The following is a 14832-nucleotide window of genomic DNA, read 5'->3' on the forward strand; positions in this document are numbered from 1 at the left end:
CCACTCACTTGCCCTGTTCCAGAAAAAAAGCTTCAGCTCACTTCCACAGTTGCTCTAGGAGGTGCTAGCTTCCCGTCGCAGCGCCGGTGCGTCCCACTTGAGCAACAGGAACAGCAGAGGCACAGTGGCAGCACTAGATACTGCCCCTTGTGGTAGAGAAGAGACAGCACTTCAACTTAACAAAGAGAAGAGCCTGTTAAGAGGCTAGCAGCTAAATCACAATTTTATGTGATGTGGGATGCAGGCATGGCCCTGCTTCTTCCCTGCATGAAGCAGCTGGGGAGAGAAGATGTGTAAGCCCTATAAAAGGATTTTACCCTGTAGGAGGTGGTCACACTGTCAAGAAGGAAGGATTTTGGGGGGCAATTATGTATTATGGAGTTATTGGGATGGGGGGACAAGGGAGTTGCTAATGAAGCATAATAAACCAGGTTTGATTTTGTAATTTCTGGGTGATTTTGAGCCCAGTGGAACTGCAAGATATGTACCATGTGGCTATATACCCATCCATTTTACAAGTGTAATACAACAGGGAAGGAACTGTGGCTCAGTAGGAGAGCACATACTTTGCATGCCGAAGGTCCCAGGTTCAAGCCCTGGCTTCTCCAGACAGTGCTAGGAAAGAATCCTGCTTCAAACCCTGGAGAGCCACTGCCAGTCAATGTCGACAATACTGGACTACATGAACCAATGGTCTGACTGAGAATAAGGCAGCTTCCTAATATAAATACAAAGGCTGGTCATGCATGCCAGAATGTGGACAAATTCACATCAGAGCCACTGGGATGTAGGCTGCTGATCCCTTCACAAGCTTTGTCCTACACTCTCATCTGTGGCCACCACTTCCTACTCATCCAGCCACCTGAAGAGGACCCCCCACCTCCACCATCTGATTTTGAGTAGGTAAGTCTTCAGGATCTAGATGGAACTTCAGCACATTAGGAGGTTGATTTATTCAGTGAATTCCTCATATTTATGAGTTCCATTAATTTCAAAGCAAGAGCATACCATATAGGTATGTACAGTATGTATTATTATTATTGATGATGATGATGATGAAGAAGAAGAAAAAATTGTCTAAATGCTGATGTGAAGGTTTGAGGCCTACAGAGGCACAGAGGAAAAATGGTCAGGCCTAGAAGCCTGGAGTTTTCTGTTGGGAGGGGTTAACCTTGAAAGTAGTTTCATTTCTTCAGTTAAGTGTCAATTTCATTTCTCCACTTAAGTTTCATTTCTTCAGGTTTGAGGTAGTACTTTCAGTTTTGAGGGAGGAGGGTACATAAAGAGAGCAAAACAGCCAGTAAGAGCAGAGCCAGCCAGATCCTGAAGTGAGAGCAAAGTCTGAAGAGTGAGCAGTAAATACCTGTAGTTGTAATTTGTTTGCTTTAAATCTACTAGTAAACCATTGTGGTTCAACCCTATGTCTAGAGTGTCAGTCACCCCATGTCTACAGCCTAAACCTCACATTACTGGGAAGGGGGAGGTTTAAATGAAGGGAAGGTGGGATTCTTAAGGAGGCAAGAGATCCTTAAGGAGTTACTCAGGGGGTGCAGGACATAAGAGGAACCCTGACAGCTGTATAGAGTTTAAAAGACAACATATGCCAGTTATTAGACCAATGTCACTCCATATGAGTTACCTGTACTGTTTTTGTGCATTCTTTCATCTTCCCTTGCCTTGGGGTTTAGAAATGCACCTTTAAATACTTACCAGAATAAGGTGGAGTCTAAGTAGCAGGAGTTGTAATGACCCTGGATTCCTTTCTTCTTTCCAATCATTGTTTCTAAACCTTCTTTTTCCATTTTCGGAGGAGTGTTTTCTTCAACCACTTCACTTAGGTAGCCTCCAAAAGCTTAAAGAACAAAACGGTGACAATAAGCAAGGGTCTGAAGTCCCCTGTGGCTCTAAGAGCTGCAGCAACAACAACAAATAAAGTCCTTGGAAGGGCAGAAGCACAATGTGATGACCCTGTCGCTCTTTGACTAGCAGGCCAACTGCCTGCATAGAAGCAGACACCACCTCCTCCACTACTGCACAGCCTCCCCATGGCCACCACTCTACTTTGGATATAAAGATGCTGGAAATGTTTCCCATATATACAACTGAGCAACTCTAACTGGCTTAGCACCTAGAAACTGTTGTCAATTCCTGGGCTCAAAGCTTTTCTGGGGGGCAGGGGTTTCACTATGTCAAACTAACTTTTGTTTCCCTGGGCACAGACAAGGTAACCTGCTAGCAAGAACAATGCTGAAGATGTGAGGGCTAGATTCAGAAGGAAAGCTTATATGTGTCAAAAAGTACCAACACCAAGCTCCTCTAGGAGCCTTTCTAGCTAAAGAATGGAGTAAAAGTGCTTTAAACCAATAAAATAAATTCAAAAACAAAATACAGATGCAATCTTAATACAGATCCTTCAAGACTTTGGCAAAATAAAGAACTACCTGTAACCGACACAACATTTCAAAAATACTTCACATTTCATAGGGAGGTCTTTGAGATAAATAGTAACATGAACGCTAGCATTTCATCTATAGCCTTATTTAAAAGTCTGTGAGATAATTGTTTTATTAAAACATTGAGTTGTGTGTTGAGGAGTTTCTCATTTATTAGCAATTTCAACTGGCTTAAAAAATCTTTTAAAAAGGTTAATCATTATTGTTTGACCACAAGTGTAAAGCAGTATGTTAGAAACCATAGCTGTTCCTGGTAAATAACTGAGTAGGAAATTTCTTCCATTTATTTCTTATTGGAACACCAATTGCAATTTTATAAGGCTGGCTAGAAATAGCTTTCTAGAAGATTTATAAAGAGAGGAAAAAGACATTAACATTACCTAAGGAGTTGCAGCGTTCAATCTGGTTGGATACAGGTTGTAATGAAGCAAATCTGGAATCTGGCCGGCAGCTCTTCAACTTAACAAAAAGAGCCTTCTTGGGTGCACAGGTAAAGTATCGAGTTCCTTTAAATGTCCCATCAGTACAGCCTGCACATTCATCTTCCTGGGAAAGGCAAACAGGAGAACTTACCCATCTTAATAAAAACTAAAATATATGGAACTAATAGCATGGATATTATTTGTAATATCCTGTTTGAAACAGCCAGCTGTGTTTCTGCCATAAAACCAGGGGCTGGATGCAAGCCGGTGATCATTCTCCAGTCATGTGGATGTTCCCCAAGAGCTTCTGCCCAATTCTGGATCATTCCCAAGACTTGTTCAATACACAAATGTCAAATCAAGCTGAGTAACAAAAAACTGTGAGGGCCAAAGCTCAGTGGTAGAGCACCTGCTTTGCATGCAGAACGTCCCAGGTTCAATCCCCAGTATCTCCAGGTAGGGCTGGGAAAGACCACTGTTTAAAACCCTGGACAGTTAGTTGCTGCTGGTCTGTGTAGACAATACTGTTAGATGGACCAATGGTCTGATAGAGTATAAGGTATAATGGCAGTTTTCCATGTTCCTAAGTAAAACAATGTGATTCTATTCATCTTTACACAGAAATTAAGTGCCACTGAGGTCAGCGTAGCTTACTTCTAAGTAAGTGGGACTATGATTGCAGGCTTAGAACACTTTCCTTGAGACCCTTCTGCCCCTAAATAGAGTAGGTCAGACATTTCAGGTTTAATGCCAATAACCACAAAGCTTATTCCAACTTTTCAAATATTTATGGAATAGCTGGGTGCATACATGCACTTGCACAGAGCCCATCTCTCCTCAATATCCCAGCTACTCCTTCACCTCTTTACAACTGCAATACCCTCATACCACTTTTTTCCATTTAAAAGAAAGTGAGAGAAAGGAGCAGCAGAGGAAGGAGATGCAGATATGGTTTTGCTACTTTTTTGTTTGCTCCGAAACAATTGCTACTTGGCCCTGACAAAACAGGCAAGTGGTAAACTGAACATCTGTTTCAATACCAAGCAGGATGGCAAATCTGTCTCTCAAGCTGACTTCAGCCACACTGCAACTTTTCACATTGCCCTGTATCAAATTCCATCGATACCACAAATTCTAAGTATGAAGTTTAAGAAAACAAGATGCCTTTTAAAAAGCTGCAGCTGTATCGCAGGCCGACAGGGGTAACATGCGCTTTTGAAATGGATGGTAATTACCAGTTCAAGCCCTGCTAAGACTTCGTTGACCCCTGGCGGCTGCCCAATCCAACGGATTACTCCATAGAAAGGCGGGTTTTCTTTCACTTCTGCCAAGGAACCTGCTTCGAGCCCATGCATGTTGATAGGTGCTACAGCCGCTGGTGGACTCTCCTGGGTTGCCCCAACAGTCCCCTCACCAATAACTGACTGGACAGATAAAGAGAGAGGGCTGTGTCCAATAGCATTGCTGCTGCTGGACATCTTTGTCAGACTGAAAGGCAAGGAATGAAATCTGTTTTCAGCAGATAAAGTATTTGCTGGAGGAGGCTGTAGTGGTGGCGAGGAATGCCCAAACCCAGGAGAGGAGTCGTTAAGTGATTTTGCAGAGTCTTCAGCAACTGTTGAAATTTTTAAAAGGAAAAAAAAAAAAGTAAATAAGCGTACGAGAAGAATTAAAATATTTAAGTTCCTGAACTAATGCTGTGTGCTTTCCACACAGAAGAGGTAAAATATGCATGGAATCTCTCTTTTGGACCAGATTCTATTATGAAAGAATGACCTACTTAAACAGCATACTGGCATTTGCTCAAAAGAAACCAAGCAAGATGAGCTAATAATGGACAGGCATGTCTAATGTCAAGATCAAAGACATTAAGGAGGGACTTGAGCTGGGGCGGGCAGCGGAATTCAGGCTGCAATCCTATGCACATTTACCTAGGAATAAGCCACAATGGAACCTACTTCCAAGTAAACAGTGTAGGATTGTGCTCTAAATCATGCTTTTACCCTGCCGGATAGTATCTGTATTCTAATAAAATGAATAATCTGTGGGGAAGGACAAAGATCACTAAAACATCAGACTGCCTTGATACACCAGTCAACAAGACTAATGGAAATTTAGTAGCAACACAAGTTATATAGTTTTTAAACTGTATTCCTTGGAATGTTGGTGTTCCTCAGAAATTCCTGAATGAGAAGATGAGTAATGGTGGGCATATTTCACTGAAAAACAGCTTGCCCATTGCTACCAATCTTCCCCTGAAACACAGAATTGTGGGGAAATATTTGGAGGGAGCTTCTGGCCCACTCTCGGTTCCCAGAAGCATTATATAGGCTTGGCCAGTGCTCTGCATAAATTACAGCATTCCCCGGAAACCGCTGCAGCACAGAGCCTACCCATGATAAACAGGCTCCTCCTCAGACAAGCTGGCATGAAAAGGGGTTTTGAAGGTAGAAAGTTTGGAGACCACTGTTCTAACATCATTCAACATTTAGCTATTATTCCGCTTTCAGGATGTATTGTGCAGTTTATGAAGAGAGATTTATCAGGCAACTCAGTGGCCATAATCCAAAATGGGGAGAGAGAAGGAGAAAGTGTATTTATACTACAAACGCATACTGGTTTAACGCTTATGGCTTAAAACATCCTAGGAATTATAGTTTAGTGCAGGTGATAAGAATTCACCTTTAAGAGAATTCTATTCTCCTCTTTCCCACCCAGAAATGCAAGCCCAAATTTTCCTAAGGAAAAGTAATGGCTTAAACCAGCCTTCCCCAGATGTTTTCGTGCCCTTCAGATGTTTTGGACTACTGCTCTCAACATTCCTGATCACTGGCTGTGCTGGCTGGGGATGTACCAGTTTGGGGAAGACTGACGTTAGCCCAGCATGTCTGCAGTGCAAGTACACACAGAGCATAGAGAAGAAAGACAGAAAGGGCTGGGGAGGACATATACATTAAAAATACTAAAACCAGATTTCATTTTGCAGGTTGGAATTTAGGTCAGGTGCCGTGTGCGAAAAGGTGAAGAGCTACTGCTCTAGAACAGCCTTTTCTAACCCCATGCCTTCCAAATGTGTCTGAATACAACTCCCAACATCCTCAAGTCAACACAGAGAGTGTCCTTGTGGGCTGATGGTGATGGCTATTGTAGTCCAACACATCAAGAACGCACCAAGTTGGGGAAGGCTGTCCTAACATCACCGACTTGTTACCTGAAGTTATGTAAATAAATCATGAGTCAATGCTCAGCACATGAGATCACAAGCTGCTATAGCAGTAAGTTACTATTTATAAGCATTTTGCATCCTGCGCCTGCAGTCTAGCTAACCTAATAGGGAGAGGGGGCTCAAACTTCCACAGAATGTTGCCTCAAGAGTTATCTGTTATGACTGAAAAACTCAAGTTACTACACAATATGTGTCAAGAAAAGCACCTTATCCAATAAATATTGACCAGGATCCAAGGAACTGGGAAACTAGCTCTTTTGAGCCTAACAGAACTTTAGACTGGTTTTTTACCCTCAGAGCTACTCTCCACCCCATGATAGATTGCTACTGAAACAGAGGTAGATTTTCAGAGGAGGTTTGCAATATGGCATAGGGGTTGGATTTTCAAAAGAGTCAGTAAAATAATAATTCCCCTGGGCTAGCACCAAGTAAGTAGCTTATACAGGACAATGCCTACGTCAATTCAAGAACTTAAAGACAAATTAAACAAAATGGAAAAAGCTATCATTTAAAAGAACATGCATGAACATTACTATCCTGCAGCAAAGTAAATGTTAATGAGGCAAAGTTCCTTTAATTAAGAATATATACAAAGTATGGCCATATGATCTGAAGTACCACTTCATAATCACATTCAGTTATTACGCCTGTGATCAAATACTGTCTCTCGTTACCTTCATCGATATACCATGTGTTCTTTGATTTCGTCTGTGGTTGGGCATCTACTGAAGAGCCATTTAAGGTGTAGAAAAATTCTGATCTGGTTTTATTTCCAGGATCCGAGAGTGCATCTAAGGCACAAATCATGCCATAAAAGAGACAATGAAAAAAAAAACCATGAAGAGTCATTGTTATATTACCAGAAAGCAAGATTTGGGAGGGGGGTAATCAAGCATTGTTGCTAAATGTATGAAGTAATAGCAGAGACTCCAGAGGAGCTTCAGTTCTGCACAACTTTTAGGAAGGACACCTGCAGGTCATCTGGTCCAGATTCTGCAACATGGTGAAGCGCTAAGAGATTTCATTGTATTCAGTGGTATATAACTGCCACAAAATAAAATAAAATCATCTCCTATTCCCAAACCCTTAAACAGATCAGCTATGTTCTCACTTTGTGATTTCAAGCTACACAGACAGTGCCTTTCAGAAAACAAAGTTGCATCAAAAACCCTCAAGCTTTCCACCAAATGGTACTCAAGGTGGCTAGCTATTAATACTAAACAAACTTAAGTAACTAAAGGCACAATCCTATGGCCACTAGTCAGTGGCTAGACGACCATAGGATAGGTCGGTTTCCTGGAACTGACCTCAGAGCCTGCGCCCCCAGACTCGGAAGTGACCGTCAATCCAGATAGGATTGCTCCCTAAATAGAACATAAAAACAGAGTAAAAATAAAATCAACAGTCAGTTGACCAAACTGCAAGATTTTCCGTGACCATTAGCAGTCAACTTAAAGAGGGCTAGTTGAATAAAAATGTCTTTGCCTTCCAGTGGAACATCAGAGGAAGCTAGCTAGACAGACCTCCCTTCGCAAGGAGTTTCAGAGCCTGGGAACAGCTACTGTGAAAGCCCTGTCTCCAACTCTTGCCAAATGTGCTTCCAATGTTGGTGAGACAGAAAGGCATCTCCTAAAGATCTTCAAACCAAGGCAAGCTCATAGAGCAGAACATGGTCCTTCAGATAACCAAGTCCCAAATCATGTAAGGCTTTATAGGTCATAACCTGGCACTTTGAATTGTGCCTAGGAATGGACCAGTAGCCAGCAAAGCTGTTTTAACATGGGAATCACATGCTCCCTATAATCTGCCCTGGTCAATATTTTGGCTGCAGCATTCTGCATTAGGAGAGGTTGCCAAATGCTCTTCAAAGGCAGCCCCACACAGAGTGCATTACAGTAGTCCAAACAGATGTAACAAAGGCATGAGTCACCATAGGAAGAATAGATATCTCCAAGAACAGGAGGAGTTGGTACATTAGCCTTAGCCATGTAAAAGCGCTCCCGGTCACTGGTGAAACCTGGGCCCCTCCAACAAACCATGCCACCTGGGTTGGGATGACATGACAAGCCATGCCTGGGCAGTGATTATGGAAATTGTGCCTTACACACACCATGATTTAAATAAAGCCACAGTGGCTTATTTTGATAGTGCGAACTGGCCCAGTATGTACAAAATGTCTTCATTCATATCTTAGCTATGCAGGAAAAGGTAGCAACTTCTTACATATTCAAAGTGCTGAGGCGGCACTATTCTAACAAAATGTGTGCGGGACCAGTTCAATAACCACCTGCCTCTAAACCCCCAACTCATGGAGACGGCTTGTAATAATACTCTCATATGAGGACAGAAGCAGCACCTGCACCTGAAATTTCACAAAAATAGTTGAGTAAAATACCTGTAGATTTTGCCTTACTGTGACTGAGCCCTTTGTCACAGCCACTTCTAGAAGTAAAGGCAAGTTTGGGAGGTCTCCTGTCCTGAGACACGGCCTCTAAAATACAAGAGTTTTTAGGTATTTTACAATATAAAAGAACAACAGTACAAAAGTTTAACGCATTAGCTTCAAAGCATCCATTTAGTACAAAATAGGAGCACGTCTAGGATATAAAACACCTTGCAGTATTCTTTAGCACTGCTGTATGTACTGACTTACAAGAAATACACAGAGACCTCAGTATCTCTCTCAAGTAGGTAACACCTCTCTCAATTGCAGCAACAGTCATAAGCAAGAACCATACTATAGAAACACATGTGTCTTGGGGCACAAACAATTAAATAACTGTTACATCTAATATACCTTTTCTTTAAAGCATCACTCATTGGACACTTCTGGCCCATCTTTTTGCTTCCCACGATTTATGACATACAACCATTTTACTTACATTGAAGCAAAAAGCATTTTAGTTGGATTTGTTCTCACAGTAAAGTTACATAGATTTAACAGAACCTTTAGAATACATTTTTCCATCCCCAGAATCAATTATGGTGTATTTTGCAAAATGCAGTCTTAAGAGACAGGAGGACGGATGAAACAAAACTCCCAAGCAATTGACTTCCAAGTTTATGTTCTTTGTTTCCTGCACAGTTTAGGAGCAACAAACACTTATCAAACTTTTCAGTCTTAGTCTTTCATTTAGTTTTACATCTCATATTTTGCTTAGCAGGAACAGCTCTTGCACAAAAAAAATGATAGACCCCTTTTAAAACCCCAACATAAATATTTTCCCTTTTTTTGATCAAGGTCTGAGTAAAGAAAAACACATCAAAGATGGGGGAAGAAAGCTAGACATGCCTATTAAGCAGTAATTTCAATTTTTAAAATTGTGCTTTTTTTGCTTTTCACTAAATAGGACTCCTCACCAAAATAGCAATTTTCTGTGTGTGTGATAACATGCTATTTCCTCTGCATAACATCTGAGGATTTTTAACCATGCCAGATATCCGTGAAAGAGTTCAAATAAAAATGTGTCTTTAGGTTTCATAACTGGAATATAGCTGTTGAATTACATTTTAACCAAGTTGCCCCTTGGAAATAACACTATTAACACACTTCAGTTACTTTCACTGGAGTACATTAGCTTATCTCATGCCAGCCAGCCAAGAAAACATCCCTTGGAAAGACTGATCTTTCAAGGAAAATGTACTAGCATGGGTTGTTGTTTTTAAAGAGAAAGCAGCAGCAGATCATTGCCTGAAGTTCTTACAAGATGACAATTATACTTAAAATGGCAAACACTCTATAGCGGGGTAGGCAACCTTCTCAGACCTATGGGCACACTTATTATTTCTTTTCAGGCCTGAGGGCACATTTGTCCCACTGTCATTTCAGCCCACTTGCACACATTTTTGGGATCTCCATTTTTCTTGACACCCCCCCTTCTGCAATCCTAACTTTTCTTGACCCCCTTCATCCTGCTCCTCGTCCCTGCTCAAAGTTTCCTTTCCCCACTACCTCCCTTCTCACCCCTGCTGTGCCACCACACTTACCCCCACTGCCAGTTCTGCCTCCTGCCACACTCACCTCAGCAGTGAGGAAGTAGGAAGTCAGGAGATCAGGAGATAAGCTGATCTGCTGATTTCCTGCTTCTTAGCTGCTGAGTGTAGTGGGAGGCAGAAACAGCAGCAGCAAGTGGGGAAGGACAATGGGGGTCTGATAGGAGCACTTGGGGGTCCTGGCAGGCGCCAGGGTGTTGGGTAGCCAACCCCCCCTCTATACCATCTGCCTTACAATTAGGGCCCTATTTCATCAAAGAAGGTATTTTGAAGTCCTTTTCTCTTATGCTCTTTAAAGTTGATGTACATCACAACTCCTGCTGCATCCTGTCCTTCAGAGTATGCCTCTAAATATCAGTTGCTGGGGAACACAAGTAGGAGGATGCTATTGTGCTCATGTTCTGTTTGTGTGCTTCCCGTAGGAATTTGGTTGGTGACTGTAGGAGCAGAATGCCCGACCATAGGCCTTTGGGCTGATCCAGCAGGGCTCTTGTTAGCTTATGCATGTTATCTATCCTTGACTCATTCAATGAATTCTTACTCAGAATGGCATACATTTCACCTGAAACCCTTCTCCTGTGCTGTTCTCCTGCCCTCCCAGGAGCTCTGAAGGGAAACCTCCTTCACCATAAGTCTGGACTCCTTTTTAAATTCCTGTTTCCTTTTCCCTGAACATTTGTGACACTCTCCTGTCTCACACGACTGCTGCTGCTGCTTCCAACCTCCCTGGCAATTCAGCCATGAGCTTTTCTGTTCAGGGTCAGTGACAAGGCCCCTCTGGCAACCTAGCGTTTTCTCCATTTCTCCTCATGCCCATGAGGCTTGCCACCGTTGATCCTGACAGGTCGAGTCAACACCTTCCTCTTGTTCAGGAAGATACAGTCATAAGGCCCAAATAGGAAACCTTCCCATATTCCAGTCACGTATACAGCATATAGGTGACTGTTATTTGAGTTCCAAACAGAAAAAATAACATTCTGATAATAGGGAGGAAAGAACAGATTGCCTGTGGTTCTGAGCACTACTCACAAATGCCAATTCTTTTGTCAGAGCATATGTGGGCATCACTAGAAACATATTCCTTTGCAGAAAGTGTAAGAAAACAATCCAATACACACTGCCCTCCTTACTAAACAAATAATACCATATGAAAAATGTAGAGCCACCTGAAGAGGCATTATATATTATTTCTCAATATGTACGGATTTTGAAGAATTCTCAGCCAGTTTTGTAATTAAGCAGTCACCTGGTCACTGGTGGCAAATTAGAACTGCCTCCCCATTTCTTCAACCCTCTTCCATAACCCACACAACGGCTGGGTTCACAGAACATGACAAGCCAGAGTATGGGTTGACTGTGGGTTGAGATGCACATTTAGAAGTACGAAGCCTGAGGACTTTGAACAGCATTTCCAGAAATCAAAGGAGATGTAGTACTGCTTTGCTGTTTTGTTAATCCACACTATCAAAGTCAATCACTAGATTAGTGGACTTACTTCCCAGCAAATACATTTCAGACTGAAACGAAAGGATCCAGTCCTAAGCAGCACTAAAACTAGAATTAGATGCCAGTAAGCAGGCTAAGAATTGGGGCTTGCTTACTTTTGAAAAAAAAATATAAATACAAAAAAGCATACCTGGGATAACATCGTTGATATGCAAGAGAAGTGTGCTTTCAACACTTGCAAAACTACAGAGCTGCTGTCCATTGTATCTTCCATCCCAATTTCCAATTGGATTATCCTAAAAATCATTTTTGAAACACCATTATGTGTTGCCTGAAGACATTCATGAAGGCACCTACAAGGTTCAATAAAAGGTCTTGGCTACATGCAGCCTAGACAGAATGCACAAGCTTTCACAGAAATGCAAACACTCACTCTGCAACAGCATTTCAAGTGTAGCACTTGTAGTATTCTCATTCTGTATTCTGCATTTAGAGAAACAGCTCTGCAATACTGTTTGGCTTCAGTGTACCACAGACATTCGTACAATGACTGCAACATTAAAAAAAAACCTCCCATGTGGTGGGAGATTAGCCAAGCAAAGTTTGTCAGCAACACAGAAGTTCCACAACTAAAGCCATTCACCACAGGTACATAAATGGCCTTCATGCCTTTCATGCTTGCCTGAAGGCCTTTTACCACTCTGGTAGTAAGAGGCAACTTCCCAAACTGAGAAGACATGCCTGCTTCCTTACAAAATAGCAAGGGTAAGGAACTACATCCGTTTAAACTGAAAAGTGTGACTTTTTTTTTTTTTGCAGAGTTGAAGGCCTACTAATATTTAAGGGTGTAAGAGTTCAACTTCATTCTCTTTTTATTTAAATCTGCAATAAGCCTTCTGATTTCACAAAGTAAGGAGAAGATGAGGAACAGCATATGTTACTGAAATGCTTTTGAGACACACATTCACATTTAACAAGTGTCTTGCATTCTTCCTGCAGGCAAAAACTGACATGTCCATCTTTCCAGAGAACTGAAGAAGATCAGTAGTGCCAACCCTGAAACATTATTTAGCAAAGCAGGCTGGTCATTAGAAGCAATTAAGAACAGATGTTTTGCCTGGGCAGTTTCAAGTAAGATTTAATAGGGCCTTGGAAACAGCCCACCAGATAAATTCACTAGCCTATCTGCCCGCATGTATCCATGTTAATCATCCGTGGCCAAACAAAAAAGAAATAAAACTTTTGTAAAGCTACATCACCTGATCCCCTGGAGGAGATTCACTTTCAGCATGGGCAATCAGGCAAGTAGCTGTTTCCAAACTCAATAAATTGTACCTGATGCTAAACAAAGTTGCTGGGTGGCAACTGTATATGGCAAAAGACTCATAAGTAGTTTTCAAATATTCCACCCCACCCACCAATATTGCATGTAATCCTATTTTAACACACATGCAAAAAGTTATAAGAGTCAGGTGAATTTCTTACCATGTCCACTCCAACAACGTATCCTAAACTCTCGTTTCCTGGTAAGACATCACAGAATATAACTGTCCCATACTCTATATTCTTCCCTATCTTCACAGAAACCCTGGAGTTGAGCTCCAAAGGAGGAAGGTCTACCTGCATTGAGTCAACTGGAGCTGCATAATCATTCTCCAGTTCATTGTCATCATCTTCCACCAGCTCTAGTTTGTCTAGTGCAACAAACACTCCACAGTCCTCGTCACATCTGAACAGCTGTTTGCCTTGGTACTGTCCATCAGTAAAACCCTGACCACGACCTTCTTCCTAGATTTCCAGGAGAAAAACATAATTTGTTAAGTAGGAGTATCTAGAACGCTGGACTTCAGAGAGACCCCTGCTCAGCCATGAAGCTCACTGGGTGATCTTAGGCTAGTCATTCACACTCTCAACACAATCTACCTCATAAATTGGTTGCAAGTATAGAATGGCATGAGGAAGCACACATACCATCCTGAATTCCTTAGAGGAGAAATGGGATACAAGTGTAATAAATCAAGACTAGCACTATGCATCTTTTCAGATTGTTTTTCCAACATACAAAAACTGTGTGACCCAATGTGCAAAAAAAAAAAAAAAACACTTACCAGAAGCTCCACTCCAAAAAATATCCCAGAAAGCGATCTCTCTTGTATCAAGGGTCCTCTAAAGCGAACAACTCCAGGGTATTTCTCATCGCCTGATCTCAGCTGTACTTTCACTGGCGAGCCAAGCTCAATGTGGAGGCCCTTAGCCAGTCTACCTTTGCTTTTAAATATAGTATATCTTTCCTCACAATTGGTAATTGCCAATAGCAGCTCCGCTCGTTGCTCATCTATATCAACAACTTCTTTCTCGTCCACAAGCAGAACTGCATGGGGATGCTCCAGAATCTTGATACGTATTTGCGATTTTTTGCTTTTGGATGAAGGGTTGCTTCTGGTATGTCCTCCTGAAGGCCGGTCATGAACATATTGTCCAACGCTACCCTTGGGTACTTTTAATAGCTTGTGAGTCTGTTTGTCTATAATGCTGCATTCCTGGAGAAGTAAATAAAATATACGCTCTTCCCAATAGGGTGAGCCACCCTTTTCTTGACTCCACAAGTCTGAACTCATTGTGTTTCAAGCTTTGTATGAATACAAAGAAGAATCCTCAAGATGGCCTCCAAGTTGCCAGAGTAACTGCAAACAAATTAGAAGATTCCACTAAAAGGCCCCAGTTCCAATAATGAGTTAACGATTCTTCATCCATGTCCTAGTGAGCTAAATCCAGAACAGATGACCTGGGGCACAAAAATAAAAGATAGCATCACTGAAGGCTGAAGTACCCCATAATAAGAGTAAAGCACAAGAAAACAAACCACTTTTGAAAACAAACATCATCCCTGATTTTTATAGACCTGTGACAGCAACCAGCTGGCAAGAATGAGAACACTTTTAGGTAGCCACAAAGGTCATGCTGAAGATTTTCTCTGCATAATAAAACTGACTTGCTACTATATTTTCTATTCATCATCACTGCCAATTTATAAGATTGGCAATTTCCAGTACAATTTCTGTGTAATCCTTATTTATACCTTAAACAAGTGCACAGCCATTTCTGATCCGCTACTGTAAAGCAAGAATAGCCTCCCCGCATATAAAAGGAGAATGAATAAAATATATAAGGTTTTTTTGACAGGAAAAAAAGAAGCAGACAACTAGAAATCTATTATTCCACAGCCCAAGAGCTGACTATAGGGGAATATTACAGAATGTGTCTAATTTTTTGGCATACAAAAACACCACAC

At 41.6% G+C, this 14832-nt stretch overlaps 1 protein-coding gene across 3 annotated transcripts in view; it reads right to left on the reverse strand.

Annotated features, from left to right (window-relative positions):
* The window catches only part of CYLD (CYLD lysine 63 deubiquitinase), a 35788-nt gene that overhangs the window by 12256 nt on the left and 8700 nt on the right, over positions 1-14832 (reverse strand). Inside the window, exons 2-9 of one of the 3 annotated variants that reach the window (XM_084812986.1) lie at positions 13649-14325; positions 13161-13328; positions 11731-11836; positions 8497-8592; positions 6776-6892; positions 4111-4490; positions 2834-2999; positions 1711-1852 (exon numbers count right to left, since the gene is read on the reverse strand). In XM_084812986.1, the coding sequence (XP_084669112.1) occupies positions 1711-1852; positions 2834-2999; positions 4111-4490; positions 6776-6892; positions 8497-8592; positions 11731-11836; positions 13161-13328; positions 13649-14158 (1685 nt within the window). In that variant the 5' untranslated portion in view covers positions 14159-14325. Of the gene's footprint in view, positions 1-1710; positions 1853-2833; positions 3000-4110; positions 4491-6775; positions 6893-8496; positions 8593-11730; positions 11837-13025; positions 13329-13648; positions 14326-14832 lie in introns of all 3 variants that reach the window. The other 2 variants (XM_084812984.1, XM_084812985.1) reach the window with 2 other exon arrangements.

Source organism: Heloderma suspectum, chromosome 8 (genome assembly GCF_057233095.1).
Source record: "Heloderma suspectum isolate Gila_16-S chromosome 8, 16-S_ref, whole genome shotgun sequence".
Taxonomy (NCBI): Eukaryota; Metazoa; Chordata; class Lepidosauria; order Squamata; family Helodermatidae; genus Heloderma; species Heloderma suspectum.